The sequence below is a fragment of the Leishmania martiniquensis genome, chromosome 25 (assembly GCF_017916325.1).
Source record: "Leishmania martiniquensis isolate LSCM1 chromosome 25, whole genome shotgun sequence".
NCBI classification, from domain to species: Eukaryota; Euglenozoa; class Kinetoplastea; order Trypanosomatida; family Trypanosomatidae; genus Leishmania; species Leishmania martiniquensis.
In genome coordinates, this window is record NC_090160.1 from 789,098 (window position 1) to 807,606 (window position 18,509).

The following is an 18,509-nucleotide window of genomic DNA, read 5'->3' on the forward strand; positions in this document are numbered from 1 at the left end:
AGTGTGTCGTAGGAGAGGCAGGGCGCCAGAGAGGGTGACAGCGAGAGGGAGAGGGGGCGGGGCGGGGCACACAGAAAGAAGCGGGGCCGACGTCAGTCACCGACATGCGGCCGACGTGGCAGACGGAAACCCACTTGAGGACGAGGAATCGCTGCCGAGAGAAAGGGGCGCGGAGAGCGATGCCGCGCTGGCTCGGCGCACCACGAAGTCTGTGCTACACGGCTGCCTCGATGCCCCCTCCTCCCACTCACGCGCCCAAGACTGCGTTGATCTGTACACGTACAGCGATGCACTGCAGAGCCTCATGCGCGACGGCGCTGCGTCTCCTCCTCCTACTCACTCCTTCCCCCGCGAAGGCTTCTCACCGTAGCGCTGGCTGCTGCGTGAGGGCTTCGATTCCATTTTCAGATGGAGTTACTATCAAAATGCGTATGCGTGTGCGCGGTGGACACGTGCGCACACGCCCAGAGGCACACATCGAACGCGTGCAGGCGAGGGCACATACACGCTTACACACACACACACACATCTATATATATATATAAGGGGCAGGCGGTGTGGCAACGACGCCTTCGATGCGCCAGTCTCAGCAGATCAAGCACTGCCTTCGTCAGTGCGCAGACGTGTAGCAGGGCGCCTCAGCGTCCAGATCGTCGCGCTGCCATCGCGCGCCGAGAGGAGGGCGGCAGGCCTCCACCGGAAGACGTCGAAGAAGCAGCAGCGCTACGTGATCGCTTAGAAGGTCCCGATCTGTTGCTAGCACCGCCACCACGACGGGTGTCGCCTCCGCGGTTGCCGTTTAACGGTATTGCGGCCAGCGCTGGGCTGCCATGCAGCGATGACGCCCGCGTGCTCTGCTGCTGCTGCTGCGACGGCGACGACACGGGCATTGTCCCGCGCCCCCCCTGCAAGAAATGGCCACCAAGAGAGCCACACTCCAGCTCTTCCTCGGAAGGTGAGCCCGCCTGAGAGCAGAGAGGCGCCGCCGCTGCTGGGGACTCGCACGGGAGAGGGGCCTCCAGCGGTGGAATGGGCACGGGCCCCGCCACCTGTGGGCTGCTGCTACCACCAGCGCAGCCCCACACACTCATTGCGGTTCCTAAAATAGGCGAGCTGGCCGCGGAGGAGGAAGATGTGGTGGTGCGGCACGCCGCCACCGAGGGGGCATGGACGCCCACGGCGCTCGACGACAGCGGGTCCAAAGCCCGAAGAGCGAACGCCGCACTGCAGCGCTGCATCTTACGCACCATGACGTCCAGCGCTGCCTCAGCTTCAGCAGGGGTGCCCGGGTGCGGAAAAACATGGGCCGCGTGTCGTACGACGTCCGCACATGCGTCACGCACCGCCAACTGGAACGGCGCCGCATCCGCCAAGGAGGGCATTTTGGCTCTCAGCCGGAGCTGATCACTGAAGCTTTCACGCGCCTCCCGCACATCGCGCTCACCGACCGCCTCCAACCGCTGCAGCTGATTCAGGTTGGTATTAAGCTCGCTGCGCAGCCGCCGACATACTTCTTCGATGCCACGTCGCCGACTGAGCTCGGCCCGTTCCACGTGCTCCTTGTACTCTGCAAAGGACTGCAGGCATTCGTTGAGCATTGCCGCCACCGCCTCGTTCAACCGGTGCACAGTGTGGAGGCACTGGGCGTCATACTGCTCCATCACAGCGGACCACGCTGGCGGCGCCATGGAGGTGCTTGTCGCCCGAATCATGAGGAGGGGCGCTGGCACGTCCGACACATTCATGGCCGTTGTCGAGCCGCAGCAGTCCTCGCTGCCGTCCTGCGCCGGAGCGTCCGTAACACCAGATGAAGGCGGCGGTGCCAGCGGCGGAGGGGGGCAGGCGCCAATGGGCGGAGACGACAGCGGAGGAGCGCCGCTGCCTCGAAGAGTACCAATGGTACTGCTGTTGCCTGTGAGGCAGCGGCGAGGGCCGCTGCTCGCTGTGGCGCCACCGCCACCGTGCCGAGGACGAGCGGGGCGACGTGTCGGGCTCACTGATGCCGAGGGTCCACCAGAGGTGACGCTACCGCGCTGCAGAGACGACGCAGTGCTGCCGCGCGCAGAAAAGGGAGCGGCAGCAGTCATGGGTCGACCAGGGTGGGAGAGCGCAGCGGCTGCTACGGCTGTCCGCGAGGGGGATCCATTGGGAACCGCCCCTGCGATGCCGCGGCTACCTGTGGACTGCGAGGGAGGCGGTGTAAAGCTGCGCCGCTCAGGTGTCGTTGCCGCAAAGGCGTCTTGTGCACACCGGGAGGCGCTGATGCCTGATTTCTGAGGGTGCACCTCCGCCTCGCTCTCCGTCAGCGCTGCGGCGGCGGCGTCGCTTGACGGGCAGCCGGCCGGAGAAAGAGGCAGTGGCGACGGCAGAGCGGTGGGCACGGGATCCTCCAGCGCGTTGAGGAGTTCCGTGCGCCACGCGTGCAGACGTGCGTAGTTGTCCGAAAAGGACCTCTTCACTGCGTCTTTCGCATCCGCGACCCCGCCGCGCACCATCCGCTGGAGGGCAGTTGCCTGGTACTCAAAGCGCTTCAGCGCTTCATGGTACACCTCTTTGAAGTTCTGCAGCTCCGCCTCCTTGTCTGTCAACAACGCGCGCAGAACTTTCACCTGCGACTCCCATATATGCTGCCGCGCGTCGCTACTCTGACGGTCCTGCATGAGCTGCTCCACCGTTTCCTTGAGATGACCGTAGGACTCGGCCATTTCCTGCGTCTGCTCGTGCTCCTCCTTTGTTATGTAGTACCCGCCCCGCTCGGCCACCCGCTCCTGCAGGCGGTTGCGCAGCTTCTGGTTCTCCACCTCTATCGAGCGTAGCCGAACGAGCAACTTTTCCCTCTCTGTGTTCGCGGCATTGCGGATGCTGCGAGCCTTGACAGCGTAGAGCAGCGTCGACTTGGTCTCCTCGATGTCACGGCCAACGGAGGAAATGCACGCAATCATGAGCGTCCGCGCGGTGCCGCCGATCGAGTCCTGCAAAAGTTCTGTCAGCTTCGAGTCGCGGTAGGGCACGTGGCTGGGCCGCGTCGCTTCATTTGTGTTGGAGAGCGCGAGGAAAACACTTTTTAGAGCCAACAGTGACTTGTTGATTTTGCCGGCCTCGCCAGCCGCGACGCCGGAGGCCTGTGACTTCTTCAAACTTTCCGACCCGGCCAAGTCGATCATGAAGAGGTGCGCCACTTCGGTCTGCTCTGTGAAGGAGTTGTACTCCTCCATGTCGAAGATGAAGACGACGTGCGAGCGACTGCTGCGCTCGTTCATCAGCGTTGCCGCCGTGTGGCGCCATGCCAGGCCACGCTGGATCGTCTCAATGGCGTCGTTCACTCTGCACAGGGTTACCTTGTGGGTGAATCGTGGGAAGCCGGAGATGAGTGTCACCTCCTCCTCCCCATTCGGACTAAGCATGTCCGTGAGGCGCTCGTTGTAGATCTCGATCATCGACAACGTCAGCGCGCACTGCGCACCGTCCGAGGTCTTGTGCTGCACATGCTCCAGCATATTCGCCACGACCTTGTGCACCAGGCCGTGCCCCTCGCCGCCGCCTTCGCCGCCAAGCATGGTGTACGTTTTACCGGTGCCAGTCTGGCCGTAGACCATTATCGTCCCGTTCATGCCCTCCTTGACGCATTGCAGGATCGGCCGGCATGCCTGAAAAATGTCCTCCTGCGTGGATGTCGGAGGAAAGGTGAAGTCCGGGTCGTACGTCTTCGAGTCGAGCAGAATGCGGCGCCCTTGAATGTCGAGGCCGCCGGCTGGGCGCTCCTGCCCAAAGAGTGGGCGGCAGCGCACCGCTACCTTGATGCTGGACGCCGACATGACCGCACTGGCGTCCCTCTTTTTTTAGCTGCTGCACGGGAGAGCAAAAGGAAAACTGAGAGGGGGGCCCTGTGCGTGTGCGCGTGTGTGTGATGAGTGGGTGGGTGGGGGGGTGGGGGGCGTCGACACGCACACGCACAGAGAGAGCGAGATACCCACTCGAGCAAACGCAGCTCTGTGCTATGGAGGCTTTGGGCGCCACTACACTTCAGTGATGTAGAGGAAATGAGTTGTACACTTATTCCTGAATGGCGCTGGCCTCTGTGGTTACGGTGCGGTGCGCTGTCTGTGTCTGTCTAATCGCAAGCAAGTGGAGTGGAAGAGTCAATCTAATGTGCTTCTAAAGGGAGAATGCCGTGCGCTGTACTTCCACACATGCGCGCGCACACACACACTAACGGAGGTGCTTGCTCTGTGCTCTATGACGAGTCCTCTCCTAAAACGCTGCGTGCGTGTGTGCCTGGGGTGGGTGGACGCGATGGCGGGTGAGGGGGTTAGAGGGGAGAAGATGGAGAGAGGCACACCTGCTCGTGTACCTAGAACGCAGCAACGCAAAAAAAAAGAGCACACATGAGGGAGAGAGGATACGCAAATCCAGGCACACACACGTGCAGCTCGACGGGTGCCGGTGTGCCTGAGTGCTTGAGTGAGTGAGCGCCAAGCTCCCTGTTCCGTCACGACAACCCATGCGAAAAGGGGGAGGAGAGAGAAGGCGGTGATGTGTGAGGCAAAGCTGTTGGTGCGCCTGTGCACTCCACCAACGGCGTGGGCGCTCACCCTCACCGGAAGTCAGGGGCTCTCTGTCAGGGACGCCCCGGGATTGGGCAACATGCATCTCCGCTTTCTTGTGTGTCCAGCATGGAAAAAGAAAAAGGAGAGAGGGGGAAGGCGAAGGGCCATCGCGCCAGGACATGCCGAGTGACGAGTTCAGGAGGGAGGGGGATGCCCCCCCCTATGGGCTTGGCTGGGGCGGTAACCCTCCCTTCCCCCTTGCTCCTGCAAAGTGGTCCTACAGTAACCTCAGTATTCTGGCCAACGCACGCGCGCACACGCACACGGCGGCAGAACATCTCTGCGTGCAGGCAGGCATGGGGGCAAGTAGTGAGTGGCCACGGCGCGAAACAGCGCGGCCGATTTCGTTTCTGTGCCAGCCCTCTCCCTTCCCCTCTCTCTTTTAATCCCTCACTAGCGGCTCACCACGAAGCCGCTCATCGTGCGGTTCATCGGCGGCGTTGCCATCACATCTGCGCCACCGCTCTGTGGGGCAGCCTGTGTGCAATCCTCCACGTCCACGGCGGTCACCTCCGCCTTTGGCGACCCGGTGTGGCACCACGCCTGCAACGCTTCTACTTGGTCTTTGGTCCCCTCCGCTAAGATTTCTACCCGACCGTCCGGCAAGTTGCGCACGAAGCCCGTCACGCCCAGCTCTGCTGCCTTTAGCGCCGTGTACTTGCGGTAGAAGACGCCCTGCACGCGGCCGCTCACGAAGATGCGGTACGTGTAGATATAGGGTGACGCCTGCATAGGTGCCCTGAGGGCGGCTACGGTGCCCTCCTTCGTCCTCGTGCAGTACGTCAGCCGCGTGTGTGCGTGAGTCGTGCTACGCTTTTTCTTCGGTGGCCGAACGCCGTGATTAAGGGGGAGAGGGGAGGGGGTGGAAAGCGCGAGGAGAGGTGCGGTGAGGGGAGCTTAGGGTGACCAGTGAAGTGAGGAGAGAGGGGAGGGGAGGGGAGGGACAGCACAAAAGGTAGCTGCGACAGTACCGGAGAAGAGAGGGACGCTCACCACTACCACCACCAAAGAGCCGTGAGACACGGAGAGAGGAGGCGGCGACTCATTCTGATCCTCGCATGGTCTTGCGGCATCGCTGCACCTCAGCATCTCTCACTGACACGTGTACTTGCTTTTTTTGTCGGCATCACTCTCTTGAGTCGTGCAGCGGCAATGCGCTATCGTGAAGACGGAGAGGGCATAGAGACTGAAGGGCGGAGTGAAGTAACCCACCTCCTCCCTCTCCTCCCTACACAGCCACACAATTCGATGGATTCAACAACACAGGAGCCCCTTCAACGTTCGCCCCCACTGCATCGCTTCAGAAAGACGCGCGTGCAGATAGGAAGAGGGACTGCACGCGCTAAACCTCTGCATCTATCGCCTTGATTGAAGCGTGAATGAGCCCCTGTAGGCTGAGCGCCTCACTGCTCAGCCTATCAGCTCCGCCTTTGCCGTTGACGGTGTCGGTGTTGGTCAGCAGCAGTTCACAGATGCGATCAATCTTGCCCTTCATCCGCTGCTCCAGGATGGTGCGGAGAGCCCGCCGGTCCTTCTCGTGCACCGCGAGCTTCTTCCGAAGCGTCTCCATCTCAGCTGCGTTTGCGTCGGGCGCTTTCGATGGCTCGCGGTGGCTCGCGCGGCCCGACATCTCCCGCTCCAGTTGTGTGATGCAGTGCTGCTGCTCTACTCGCGTCTGCGGCGCCTTCTCCCGTGCCTGTGCATCGCGCAGCTTGCGCTCCAAATCCACTGAGTCCACGGAATGGCGAGGGCCTGAGTGCGTCAAGTCAGCGCCAGGGGAGAGGGCTGGCAGCTGTGCCAGCACCCCCTGAAGACGCACCTTCTCTTCCACTTCCTGGAGACGTTGCCATACACGACTGACGGCAGACCGCCGGCTTGTGTCAGACGGCGCGCTAGCCGCCAAGGACGCCGTCTCTAGCAGGTGCTGCACCTCTACTCGGACCCGGTCGACCTCGCGCCCAAGCCGCTCCCGCTCCTTCGCATCAGCAAGAGCAGCGTCGCGCACCCCGTCCAGTGCGCTCATGTAGGATTTTCGGCGCGAGTCCCACTCTGCTCGCAGTTCTCGCTGCAGCTCAAACACGGCAGCGCCGTCTCCAGCGCTCAGCTGACGCGCCAGCAGGCGTGCCTCCTTGTCGGCGATATGTGCCCTGTCTTCGCTGTTGCGCAGCTGAAGCGTTAGTGCCGCTACGGTGGAGCGCAGCTGCGCGACTTGCGCGCTGTAGTGCGCGTGTACGATAGAGTCGGCGCGTTGCTGCAGGATTCGAGTGAGCTCCGCGTCGCTGAAGAGGCCGTCTTCGCTTGCTTCACCCCCGCCCTTGCAAGAAGAAGGCACTGTGGCGGTGTCTTTGCGGCCTTGGAGCATGACCAGCTCCACGGCGAGCTGCTCCGCCGTAACAGCGCAGTTCGGCTGTAGGAAGGACCGGTATCTGGGCGACGCATCGTCCTCTGACGACGGCGGCTGCACCCGTCGCTGATAGATATACTCTGCCGCTTGCGCCTCACTAGCGCTGCCGATGAGTTGCGGGTTCACCACCATCCTCATCGTAGAGGGCAATGGCGGCGATGTGGCCTGCTGGCCTGCGTCGCCTTGCCATGCTACCAGCTCCAGCTCCGCCTCCAGTTTCTGCACGTGCTGATCGTACGCGTCAACCTCTTCTTGGAGCAGTAAGATTGTTTCGTCGCGGTCGTTCAGTCGGGTGGTGAGACTCAGCATGATGTCGCGCTGCTTCAGCAGCAGGTGCTTGTAGCGCTCCACCTGCTCTTTGTCCTCCTCTACGGCTTGCCGCTCCCGGTCCAGCTCAAGAAGCCGCTCCGCGTATTCCTGGCTTGTGCGCGGGTTGCCCTCCATGCCGCCCTCGCGCATGATGGCCTCTAGCTGGCATATCCGACCCTCCAGCTCCTGCCGTACGCGCAACTCTTCCTGATGCGCCGCTGACGACTCCTGAAGCGCAACAAGCGCGGCCTGCCGGTCTTCTTCCGCGCGCCGTCGGTCTTCTTCCAACTCGGAGAGCAGCAAGTGCGTTTGGGCGGAGTCCATGAGCCGACTACCACCATTGTCGCTCGCCTCTGTGCGCTCCTGCAGTTGCTGCCGCAGTCGTCGCAGTTCCTGCTCATACGACCGGAGCAGCGTCGCCTGGCTCATGCCCTCGTTCACCACGGCGTGGTTCTTAATATTCTTGGCGCGATTGGCGAACATAAGCGTAGAGAGCGACTCCGTGTACGACTCCAGCGCTGGTGAAATGCAAGCGATGAGGGTCGTCTTGCAGTTGCCGCCGAGTGAATCCCGCAGCACGCTCGTGAGAGCGGAGTTGCGGAATGGAATGTGCCGCTGCGCCCGACGGCCATGTACGCTGGACTTTGCGGCTAAGGCAGCGATGACGTTGCCAAGCTCGTGCAGCGACTTGTTAATGCTCTTGGTCTCCTCCAACCGCTGCCCCGTGACACCGGCAAGCCGAATCTTTTCACTACCGGCCAAGTCTACGATATTGAGCTTTCCGAAGCGGTAGGAGAGCGGGTTCGCCTGGTCGCCCTCCATCGCCTCCACGACAATCGTGAAGATGGCGTGGGAGCGGGAGGACAGCTCGCTCAGCTTGGTGGCACTTGTTGCCCGCAGCGCCGTGCCCTTGGCGATGAGCCCGTACACATCCTCTGGGGTGCGTACGATCCACTCCGACAACCCATCTACGTAAACGCCACGCTGAGGTGTGTGGTGCACGACTAAGCTGCTGCAACGGCTTGCACCACCACTGGCAGCGTTGCCGCCACCAAACGCCGCGGTCGGCGGCTCCAGCAGGTCTGAGATGACCTCGTTGTAGATCTGCATGTAGGAGGCTCGAACGAGGAACTTCGTATCTCTGCTGGTGCGACGCTTTTCCTGTATGTGTGCAAAGACGTCTTCGACGGCGCGAGGAATGATGCCGCGCTCCTCCTCATTGGTGAAGCCCTCCATCGTGTATGTCTTGCCTGTGCCGGTCTGCCCGTACGCCATGAGCGTAGCGTTGTAACCCTCTAGCACCGAGAACACTGCTGGCCGCGCGCTTGATTCGTACACGTCCTCCTGCGTTGTGTCTGCCGCATACACGCGGTCGAACGTGTAGCTTTGCCGCGAGTACACTGCCCCCCGACCGTCCTCGGTGTCCAGAGCATCGCAGAGGGTGATGGTGCTGGCGTGCTGCGGTGCTATCTGAATCACATCGACGAAGGGCCGATAGCCATGCAGCTCGCGCTGCAGCGGTGGGCGAACGCGCACCACCACCCTAAAGTTATCGCGCGTGCTGGCGGCACCGCTGGAGTAGAGGTCGGCGTCGTCGAGGTGCCCCGTTGGCGACGAGGCCGCTGTGGCGACGTGAAAGCGCCCCTGCAGATGTTGTGGCGCCTCGCGATGTGCAGAGGCCGAGCGTGGACTGACTTCAGTGAAACTTTCGTCATGCTGATCTGTCCGAGATATCGAGGCGCCTCGGTGGCTCTCATAATCGGCACTGACACCACAGGAGGATCCGTGAGAATACATCGTGAGCGGAGGGCCCGAGAAGATCGGAAGAGGGGGGCGTTGGGCACAGGACGCCACAAGCAGCCAAAGGCACGGACAAAATGTGAGCAATGAGGGGGTGTGGGTTAGGGGGTGGGTGGGGCGTGATACAGATACATACGCGCACACGCACGCACACACATGGACGCACTCACAGCGAGAGAAAGAGACAGAGAGAGAGGAATCGGAGACGGGAAAGAAGGGTGCCGCGGCAGTCAGCACACCGCCCCTCTCCTCTTCACGTAAAGGTATGCGTGCTTTTTTGTTGAGTGTGTGCGCTTACGTCTACAACGAACGGGAGCCTTTGCGGCACGAGCCCTGCCCCTCCGCCAGGATTAAGACAGGTGGCACATCCCGGCAGCAATGTAAAATCACCGAGTAACATACAGAATGTGCGTGTTGGGGCCCGCGCGCACACGTGTGCGTGGTGTGATGTGTGGGTAGCGGAGTGTCACCACAGAGCAGAGAATGCCGAAGGAATCATCGATAGAGGCGGGGGGTGGGGTGGGGGGGGTGAGGCACAGCTACATCGACGTGGATTGTCTATCCGTGGTCGCGAACGGCACGCCCAAGGGAAAGCGGAGGCGTTTTTTTTGGGGGGGGGGGCAGCGCACGGAAGATGTCCGTGATGGAGCCTATCAAAGCTGCGCCACGAGAGTGAGGGCGAAAGAGAGAGGGAGAGGGAGAGAGGGATGTGCAAGGTCGAAGCGATGGCGCGCACAACCCCCTCCCCCTCCTCTTCATTAGTTTCGTTCGCTGCACTCCAAAGTGGGTTGCACACACACACACAGACAGACACACACGCACGCATACAGGCAGATAGAGGGAGAGGGAAAGACATACAAATATATGTGTTTGTGCAGAAGAGACCACGACACGGCTGGGCGTGGTGAAAGTAATGCGTGAGGGTGTGGAGTAGAGAGCGGTAAGGGGGTGGTGGTGGTGGGGTGACAACCACGACAGTGGTGCACAAGTAGCAACCAGAGCGACGATCATGGGGTGAGATGAGCTACGCACTCGGTAGAACGGCTCCCCCCGCCCACCTGCTACATCAGGCGGAATCGCGTGAGAGGACTCTATGTTGGGATATCCTTCCGAGGCTCGTCGCACGCAGTCCACCGCAACCTGCACAGACCACCACTCCTTCAATGCCATCCCCGCCTCCCCTGCAGCCCGTTCATACGTTTTCTTCTATCTATGCACTGCATCAAGACGAGCGAGCGAGACACATGTGGACACAGCTGCTGCTCATCATGGCGTGCTGCGGCGCTTTGCATTGGTGTCCCCTGTGGTTGCTCTTCTCGGACTCGTGCGTTCGCACACACGCGTTGGCTTGTGTCCGCGCCAACGTCTCTCTCCCCTCGTCTCTCTTTCTATGGTACCATCGATGACCTGTGCACGTCCGCATCTGTTGCTTTCTAAATCGTTTTCGCACTCTATACAACGACGCTCGCAGCCATACAAGTACACGCACCCAATGACACTCCAAAGGGGTACCCCAACATCACCGTCGGTGCCGCTTCTCAGTCTGTGGGGGATGGGGGGCGTGGATGGGTAACGGTGGCGGGACGGACGAGACACACTCGTTACTCACGATGAGGGAGGGAGGGGGGAAGGCTGGGCAGCGATCGAGGTGAAGCGAGAAGAGAGATGACGACAGCGGGGTGCGACACACGCGAGGCGACGACACTACTTCCTCTTTCCCTTCACCACCTTCTTGGCAGCCGCCGCAGTGATCTTCTTGGCGGCTTCCTTGATCATCTTCTTCGCCGGCTTCACCGCCAACGTCGCTGAGCCGGTACGCTTGGCTCGCCCGCCGTTGCTGACACCACCACTGCTCTTCGATGATACCGATGCCTTGACCGACTTGGCTGCTGGGCCCTTCTTCATTGACGACGTCTGTGCGGCTCCCGCTACATTAGCTTTGCCACTCCTCTTCTTCGCTTGGGCTGCTGTGGTGGCCGCCTTGCCGTGATGGTGGGCGTGGCCTGCGGCTTTTGTGGGCTTTCCGCCCCGCCCCCGCGCACGACCGCCGCCCGCGCGTTTCGCGTGAGAGCCTCCGACCTCGTCATCCGCTGCCGCCTCGGTGGTGCTCTTGAGGGGATCCTTCCTCGATCGGCGCCCCTTCAACACCTCCGCGACTGTCGCTTGCCGCCCGCGCCCTGCTGCCGCCGACCCTGCCGCCGCCGGCTGCTCCTCCGCCGCCTCAACATCCCCCTGGCCTGCAGTGTCCAATCGTGCGGATGGTGTGTTGAGCCAGGCGGAGAGGCTGTGCTGCGTGCGCGTCTTTGTCTTGATGCGTGGCAGCCGCGTCACACGCCCCACACGCCGCGCCGCATCCATCCAGTCCAGCGCCGGCCTTCTTTCCTGCCCGCCCGCGGCAAAAGGCGCCGTTTGGGACTCGCTGGTTGTAGCCACCGCCCCCCCGGTGTGCCCGCTGCCCTTGCTGTACCCAGAAATTTTCGCTGCGCTGGCCATGTTCGCAAAGTTTGCCATTCCGCTCCCGCTCTGGCATAGATTCTTCGCCGCAGCGGAGGCGCCAGCAGCGTCCAGAACCGCCTCCGGCCCACCAGGGGCGTTAGCAAGGGGCGGCGCCCCAGCAGCGCTGGACGCGCCCGCGGCGATGCGCCCCGCTCCCTCTCTCATAGCTGCCTTGAACGTGGTCTCCGAGTCAGTGGCTGCAGGTCGTGCCTGGCCTACCGCAGCTCCGGTCGTCGTCGCCGCAGAATTGTGCAGGCCTGGGCGCGTGATGACTGCCTTACGTGACATGGCTGGTCGCCCCAGCGAGGCTGAGGGATTTCTCGGATTGAAGAAGATGTTGTTGCCACCCATACCGGCCATGCGCGCTGGGCGGCTGAGCGCGGGGGCCGCAGCAGCTGCCGCTTCCGCTCTAGGAGTCACCGTCGCCGCTGCCGCTGCCGTCGGTGAAGATGCCGCTGGAGACGAGATAGATGGTGCGCCGAAGAGGGAGCTAAAGGCGCTGCTGTGTTGCTTCTCTGGGGTGGTCGATGCCGCTGCTGCCGCGAAGCCCCATCCAGTGCCTGCCAGTGGCGCTGCCCTGCTGCCCCACGCTGTCGTAAAAGTGGTGACAGGGACGGCAGCAGGGGTCGCAGATGGTATGAACAGCTGCTGTTGCGTTGACTGCGGCTGGGGCGCCGCGCTTTCCGCGGCCGGCCCTGTTGCTGCCGCCGCTGCCGTCGTGGAGGCGTGGGCTGTGAGGTGCAGGCGCGTACGACGGGGCTTCGGCGGTGCCTCCGGCTGCTGCGGTGGCTTCTCCTCCTCTTTCGGCGGCGCTGAGGAGTCACTGACCGTCTCCTCTTTCTTCTTCCCCTCGTGGGCGCGGTCGCCGCGGCCGGCGAAGATCTGCCCTACGGAGGAGCTGAAGAACTTCGCGTAGTACGACATGGGCTTCTCCTCCTTGGGCTGCTGCTGCTGCTGCGGCGGCAGTGGTGGGGGGACGGCGGTGGCTGTTTCCGGTTTAGGGGTGGCCGCCGCCGCCGCCGTCTCGGTGGGGGAGGCACTCGGCAAGGCAGCGGCTGCCTCCGCGACTGCCGAGGGCCCTGTCTTTGTAGGTGCTGCAGGCACTGGGCTCGATAAGGAATCCATAAAGGGGTCGCCGAGGTTCAGGTCGAGCAGCGGCGCCGCCGCTTCGCCACTGCGGCGGGGCGACTCCAAATGCTTCAGCACAAATCGCCCGCGGCGCTCTTCCACGGGGAGTGTTTTTGGGGTCGGCATCATCGCTAATGCTCGACGAACTTCCGGCGCATAGGTCGCCTCTTTGCCTACCACTCGCTGCAACGTCGGGCTGCTCGCGGTGAGCAGCGGCAGCGTCATGCCATTCTGCAGGTACACCACAAGCACCGTAATGCGCGCTGTCTGCTCCGTAACCGTCAGTTCCTCGTAGGAGCGCTGCACGAGGGACGACAGCACCATCTGTAGTGCCGGTGTCTTGGCCACATCCTCGAAGAGGGTGCGGAAGGAGAGGAGGACATCCTCGAGGCTGTCGGGAGCCATGACCTGGTTCTGGGCCTCCAACATTTCGGCGTAGTTATGCAGCCACTGGGCGGGCGGCACCATGCCAGGGAAGCGGCGCACAACGGAGAGGTAACGCACGACGGTGTCACCGGACACACCTGTTTCCCTCAGCAAGTCATCACCACCGGCCTGGACATACTCACGCACCCCCTGATCAGTGTCGCCGAAAGAGCTGAGGAGAAGCTCCGCTAGTGACACGAACTGCGCAGGGCCCACAGACGCCGCCTTGGCTGCCGCTAGTGCCTTCGCCACGCTGAAATGCTGCACGTTTCTTTCCGGGTGATTCGTGTCGATCACGAGCGGCAGGGAGTAGAGGGTGTCCGTTCTCCACACGGGTTGGGCAAAGGCCTGGCGTAGGTGCTCCTGTGCCGCGCGCACCAGCTGCGGACGCGCCCCACATGCCAGCAGCAGTCGAAGGTCATCCGGCGTGAAGCGTTCACCCTGGGAGGCTAGTCGCTGGCACATTGTCGTCACCACCGCCTCCCCAAACTGGGCTGACTCTAGCGTGATGGGAAGAAGGTCTACGAGCTGCTTGCTGGTAATCTGCGCGTAGTCGATTGTTTCGACGAAGTCAGGCTGCTCAGGAAACGCGATGGCGAGGTTCAAAGAAACGGCACCGCTGACATCCGGCTGGAGAAGGCGCACCGCAACAGCCTTCGCTTCGTTCCACCAGCCCGGCCGCGGTAACGGCAGCACGGAGAACGTGGCACAGATGTGCGAGAGCTCCGCTAAGCGCAACTCACCCAAGACCACCTCAATGCGCTCGGACAGTCGTGCGGCCAGGTGCGGGGTCAGCAGCTGCGCCCGGCGCAAGATACCTGTAGCGAGGGCCAGCTGCGGCGGCTCAAAGGTCTGCACGGAGTGGCCCACATACGCCGCGTACGCCTGGAACACATGGTGGTAGCGTAAATGCCCGCCAAGCTCGTACGCGAACGCGCAGAGCGACACGTCTTCGGAGTGGCTCCAGAACAACTTGTCATTGACGTCGAACAGACGCAGGATGCGCTGCTGCATCTCTTCCAGCAGCGCGTTGAAGTAATCCTGAACACAGACGACGTCGGCAGTGGACACACCATTCGCACCCACGGTGAGAGAGACGAGCATCTTGGCAAGAGAGCCAAGTATCGACGCACCGTCCCGCCCGTTGAACGAATTGCGGTACTGAAACGCAACTCGGGCCAGACGCTGGATGAGCTCTACGGGAAGATGCATGAGCTGATGATGCCGCGTGCATGACACCATCAGCGTCCCAAAGTCATGCCGCGAGAACTCGCCTGTTTGCTCAACCAAAATGTAAAGCAGCTGATTGGCTTCCGATCGCTCTGCTCGCACCATCCACGCGTACAGGCGCAGGAGAGTCGCTTGCAGGTACGGGAGTGCGGTCAGCGACGTCGTCTGCAGCACCGCCACGGCGACCGTGGATAGCTGCTCATTCAGTATTGGCGGCGTCCTCTTTCCACACCGCTGCAGCACCTTAGCGCAAACACCCGCCGCCTCAAGCGGCAACGTCTTCTCGGGTGAGAAGGGCAGAGTGCCATTGTTCGCTCCACTGGCACCACCGCCCCCGGGGCCGCTGCTATTCCTGTTCTTATCCAGTGTGGGTTGATGAAGCTGCTGCACTGCCTGCGTGACCACGTGGAACACTCGCTCGTAGTTCTCCTCGGGGCGGCTGCAGATGAGGCCGAGAGCGGCGCTCAGTCGACTCATCAGTGGCGCAGACTCGTCCTCCACTGTCCGAATGAGCCTATTCAAAATAAGCGACGCCAACGACGCCTCCGGCTGAATTTCGAAGAAGCTCAGCAGCTGCGCAAGTGCGATGGCGTTGCCGCCCTCGTCCATCCAGGCGCCGAGGCCGCTTTTCGGGACCTCCGAGTCGAGGAAGCGCTGCGCCTCCGCGCGTGCAAACGCGTATTGACTCTTACCGCGCCACCGCTTCTTCATAGCGGACGCACGCCGCATGAACTCCGTCTTATCCTTTCTTGCAGGAGAAATGGCGGTGCTGGTGTCTTGGCTATTGCTGAGGGCGGTGGGGGCGGCTGCATCCGCCCTCGCCGCTGCTGCCGTGGTCGTCGCCCAGCCGCCCACTCGGCTTGACGATTGCCACTGCAGTGATCTCACAGAGAGTCTAAGCATTGCCTCGATGCTCCGCTCGCTCAGACGGATGAGATGTAGGCGATCAAGTGAGGGGGAGGGCGATGTCAAGGCACGTGGGTGTGTGTGGCGGGGAAGGGGAGGGGGGGAACGTGTGCGGGGGAGGGGTCATGCGATGGACACACACAAACGAAAAGGAGACCCGGCGGTGAAAATGTGAGCGTGGGCAGGTAAACTTCGCCTATGCCGATGCAGCCGACCGGCTCTATGATGCTCAAAGCGTGGGGGTGGGTGGGGAGGGAGGATGGGCTGGCGCGTGTGCGTGTGCGCGTGTGCCCTTGGCTCTCTTGTCACCTTGCGTCCGCCTTGAGCCAGCAATGGTGACCTCTAGTGCCGCCTGCTTCTTGTCTAAGGGAGGTTCGGTGAGTTCGCCTGTACGGGTGTCTGCGCGTGTGCGTGCGCTGGCACCAGGAGGGGAACGTGAAAGCAAGTCCAGGGGCGTGCGCGCAAAGCCCAGCACACACATACACAGTTGTATGTGTAAGCACCGACTAATCAGCGCAAGAGCGAGAGGGGGATAGAGAGCCGCACACGCTCAAGTGCGGTTCTGCCCTACGCGTCAGTACCACTAAATGCACTTGTGTGAGGTGGGACGCTGATGGCTCCTCTGCTCCACGGGGTTGTGGCGCAGCGGCACCACTCCGCCAGCGCAGAGAAGCGTACGCGCAATTAGACAGAGGGAAAGAGGAAGAAGAGGGGGTGCGCGCTACGCAAGGGTGGTGGTGGTGGTGGGGGGCAGCGATGAGCAGGAGGGGAGGAGGCACTGCGATGGCGTTTGCCGTGGCAACAGTTTCATTGAAGCGCTCTATTCATGCGCGCGGCTAACGTGTAGGTGGCGGCGCACGCGTGTAGAGGAGGTGCGCGTGGGAGCCGGAAGGCGAGCGGCAGGACCGGGGAGAGAGAAGGTGCATCGCCCCTCTCCCCCCTCCACAACCTGTTGACGTGGACGCGCATGCGTGCACCGCCGAGGAGTGCAAAGGGGTTGCGTACGCACGCAGGCGTGCCAGAGGGGGCAAACCGCTGGTTCGTTTGTGCCCCCACCTTCACCCCCCACCCCCGTCACACCGGCGGAAGTGCGTGCTAAGGGAGAAGGGGTGGCCACACACACACACACACATAAATCGTGTCGACAGGGGCAGAGGAAGCGAGTCAGCGAAGCGGTCCATGGAGAGAAGAGTGAGTAATTCAACAAAAGAAGACAAAGAAGGCGGTGGTGAGGCGGAGTGGCGATGTGCCACAGACAGAGACATCTCGACCGCACGCGTACGCTGGGCGAGGGGCAGAACGCTCAAAGGCCACACACACACACACACACGCAACGCTGCGGCCCCAACTGTGGACGGAAGAGCGCCTGCCCCCCCCCCGCGGCCGCCGATGCACCCCATTAAGGGTGTCACAGAATATCCACGAACTCGCCGCTCGTGGACCAGAGGCCGCTGCTGCTAGACTGCATGGCGGGTGGTGCCGCTGAAGCGGTGGCGTTCGCGGAGTGGGCTGCGCGGGTGCGTCCGATACGCTGCCGTGCCGTTGCATACCGCGAAGAGGCCTCTGCCTGCTCCGCAGCCGACACGGACAGCGGCGGCAGAGACATGATCGAGGGCGAGCTCCGAGGAACGCTGCTGCCGCTGGCATGCATGCTGCTACATGACAGGCGATGCGCACTTTGCGGTGCGCACCCTGGCGGGCTGGCAGAAGCGCGACGGGCTCCCTCTCCGCTGCCTCCACCTTCCGTTGAAGACACAGCCAAAGACGAGGCTACCGCTGATGCGGGGTAGGCGGGAAGGTCGATGGTGTCGAGGAGCGGGACGCCGTCGAAGACGGTAGGGCGGACCGTCGGCTGCTGGAGACGCTTCTTTGGCACGCCCTCGTCCACGCACATGTCACCTTTCGAGAGAGTTATGGCGTGGGAGAGACGGCGAGGTTGCTGCTCCACTGCACTGGCGCTGACACTGCCATCACCCTTGTGAAGGGACCGCAGCCATGGGTGTCCCAAGAGCTCTGACGCCGTAGCTCGGAGGTCCTTGTCGTACACGAAGCACAAGTCCAGAAAGTTTTGCAACTCCGAGGAGAAGTGCATCTCTGCCGGCAGCTGCGGTGGGGATGCAGCGCAGTTGGCGATTCGAAAGAGCACCGCGGACGGATTGGAGAGGTCGGCGCCGAAAGGCTTTGTACCGCTGACCATCTCGTACACGGTGACGCCAACGCTCCAGATGTCTGCGCTCGTGGTGTAGCCGACCGAACGCACACCGAGACGACCCTCCTTCACAATCTTCTTCAACGGGTTGTAGTAGTGAGAGGTGGAGTACAGAGGCGGTGGTGAGGTGGAGGAGTGAGGTGTGGTGTGCACCGCTCCACTGCCTGTCCAGCCTTCACCAGAGCTGCCGTTGCCTGCAAATTCGCCGCCGCTGGCTAATGCGTTCGCGTCGTCGAGTGCTGTGTCCTCGTCCTCGTCGTCGACGCCGCCGTTGATGACCTCCGGCGCCATGTACCACGGCGTGCCTACTGCTGTCTGCAGGTATCCCTGACGCCCGTCATCGCCGTGGCGCTGCGAGGTGTCCTCTTCCGCCTCTGCTGTGCTCTGCCTGCAGCTCGCCGCATGCGCCGAGTGCCGTGGTGATGGCGCCCCGAAGCGCTTTGCCACCCCAAAGTCCGCCAATTTACACCGCCCGTCAGAGGTGATGAGGACATTCGCCGGTTTCACGTCGCGGTGGCACACGCGCATCGTCCTGTGCAGGTAGTGCAATGCCTCCAGGACATCACGGGTGTAGGCACGGGCGACGGTCTCGCGCACAGGGCCGCAGCGCTTCAATACGTAGTCCAGCGAGCCACCACTTACATACTCCATGACAATCTGAATACCCATGGCGCTGCGGCGTGCCCCGCAGTACTTGACGAGGTTGGGATGCTTTGCCTCGCGCATGCATGCGAGCTCGCTGAGAATGGACGCCAGCTCCGTGTCCTCCTCAGCAGCGACGCTGGGCTCCACGTAGGTCAGTTCCTTGATAGCAACGAAGTGCCCGCTTGCATGATCGAAGCCCTCGTACACGACGCCACGGCTGCCCGCCCCAAGCTTGCGGTTGAGCTTGACCACCGCGTCCATTTCTCTCTGTGCGTGTGTCGAGGGGAAGGGGGTGGGGTGGGGTGGGGGCATAGAAAAAGGGGTGGCAATGCTGACACGGCTTCTCCGT

At 62.4% G+C, this 18,509-nt stretch overlaps 4 protein-coding genes across 4 annotated transcripts; all 4 read right to left on the reverse strand.

Annotated features, from left to right (window-relative positions):
- Positions 1 to 638: 638 nt before the first annotated feature.
- On the reverse strand, positions 639 to 3,815 carry LSCM1_05411 (uncharacterized protein; the record flags this gene model as incomplete). The annotated part of the gene is made up of 1 exon (XM_067322876.1): positions 639 to 3,815. The coding sequence occupies one exon, from the start codon at positions 3,813 to 3,815 to the stop codon at positions 639 to 641; it is 3,177 nt and encodes a 1,058-aa protein (XP_067178241.1).
- A 2,134-nt stretch (positions 3,816 to 5,949) lies between these two features.
- Positions 5,950 to 9,117, reverse strand: LSCM1_05413 (uncharacterized protein; the record flags this gene model as incomplete). Its single annotated transcript, XM_067322877.1, has 1 exon — positions 5,950 to 9,117. One exon carries the CDS (start codon positions 9,115 to 9,117, stop codon positions 5,950 to 5,952), a length of 3,168 nt encoding a protein of 1,055 aa, XP_067178242.1.
- Positions 9,118 to 10,824: 1,707 nt separating this feature from the next.
- Positions 10,825 to 15,303, reverse strand: LSCM1_05414 (uncharacterized protein; the record flags this gene model as incomplete). Its single annotated transcript, XM_067322878.1, has 1 exon — positions 10,825 to 15,303. One exon carries the CDS (start codon positions 15,301 to 15,303, stop codon positions 10,825 to 10,827), a length of 4,479 nt encoding a protein of 1,492 aa, XP_067178243.1.
- Positions 15,304 to 16,714: 1,411 nt separating this feature from the next.
- LSCM1_05415 (uncharacterized protein) lies at positions 16,715 to 18,421 on the reverse strand (the record flags this gene model as incomplete). Its single annotated transcript, XM_067322879.1, has 1 exon — positions 16,715 to 18,421. One exon carries the CDS (start codon positions 18,419 to 18,421, stop codon positions 16,715 to 16,717), a length of 1,707 nt encoding a protein of 568 aa, XP_067178244.1.
- Between the last annotated feature and the right edge of the window lie 88 nt (positions 18,422 to 18,509).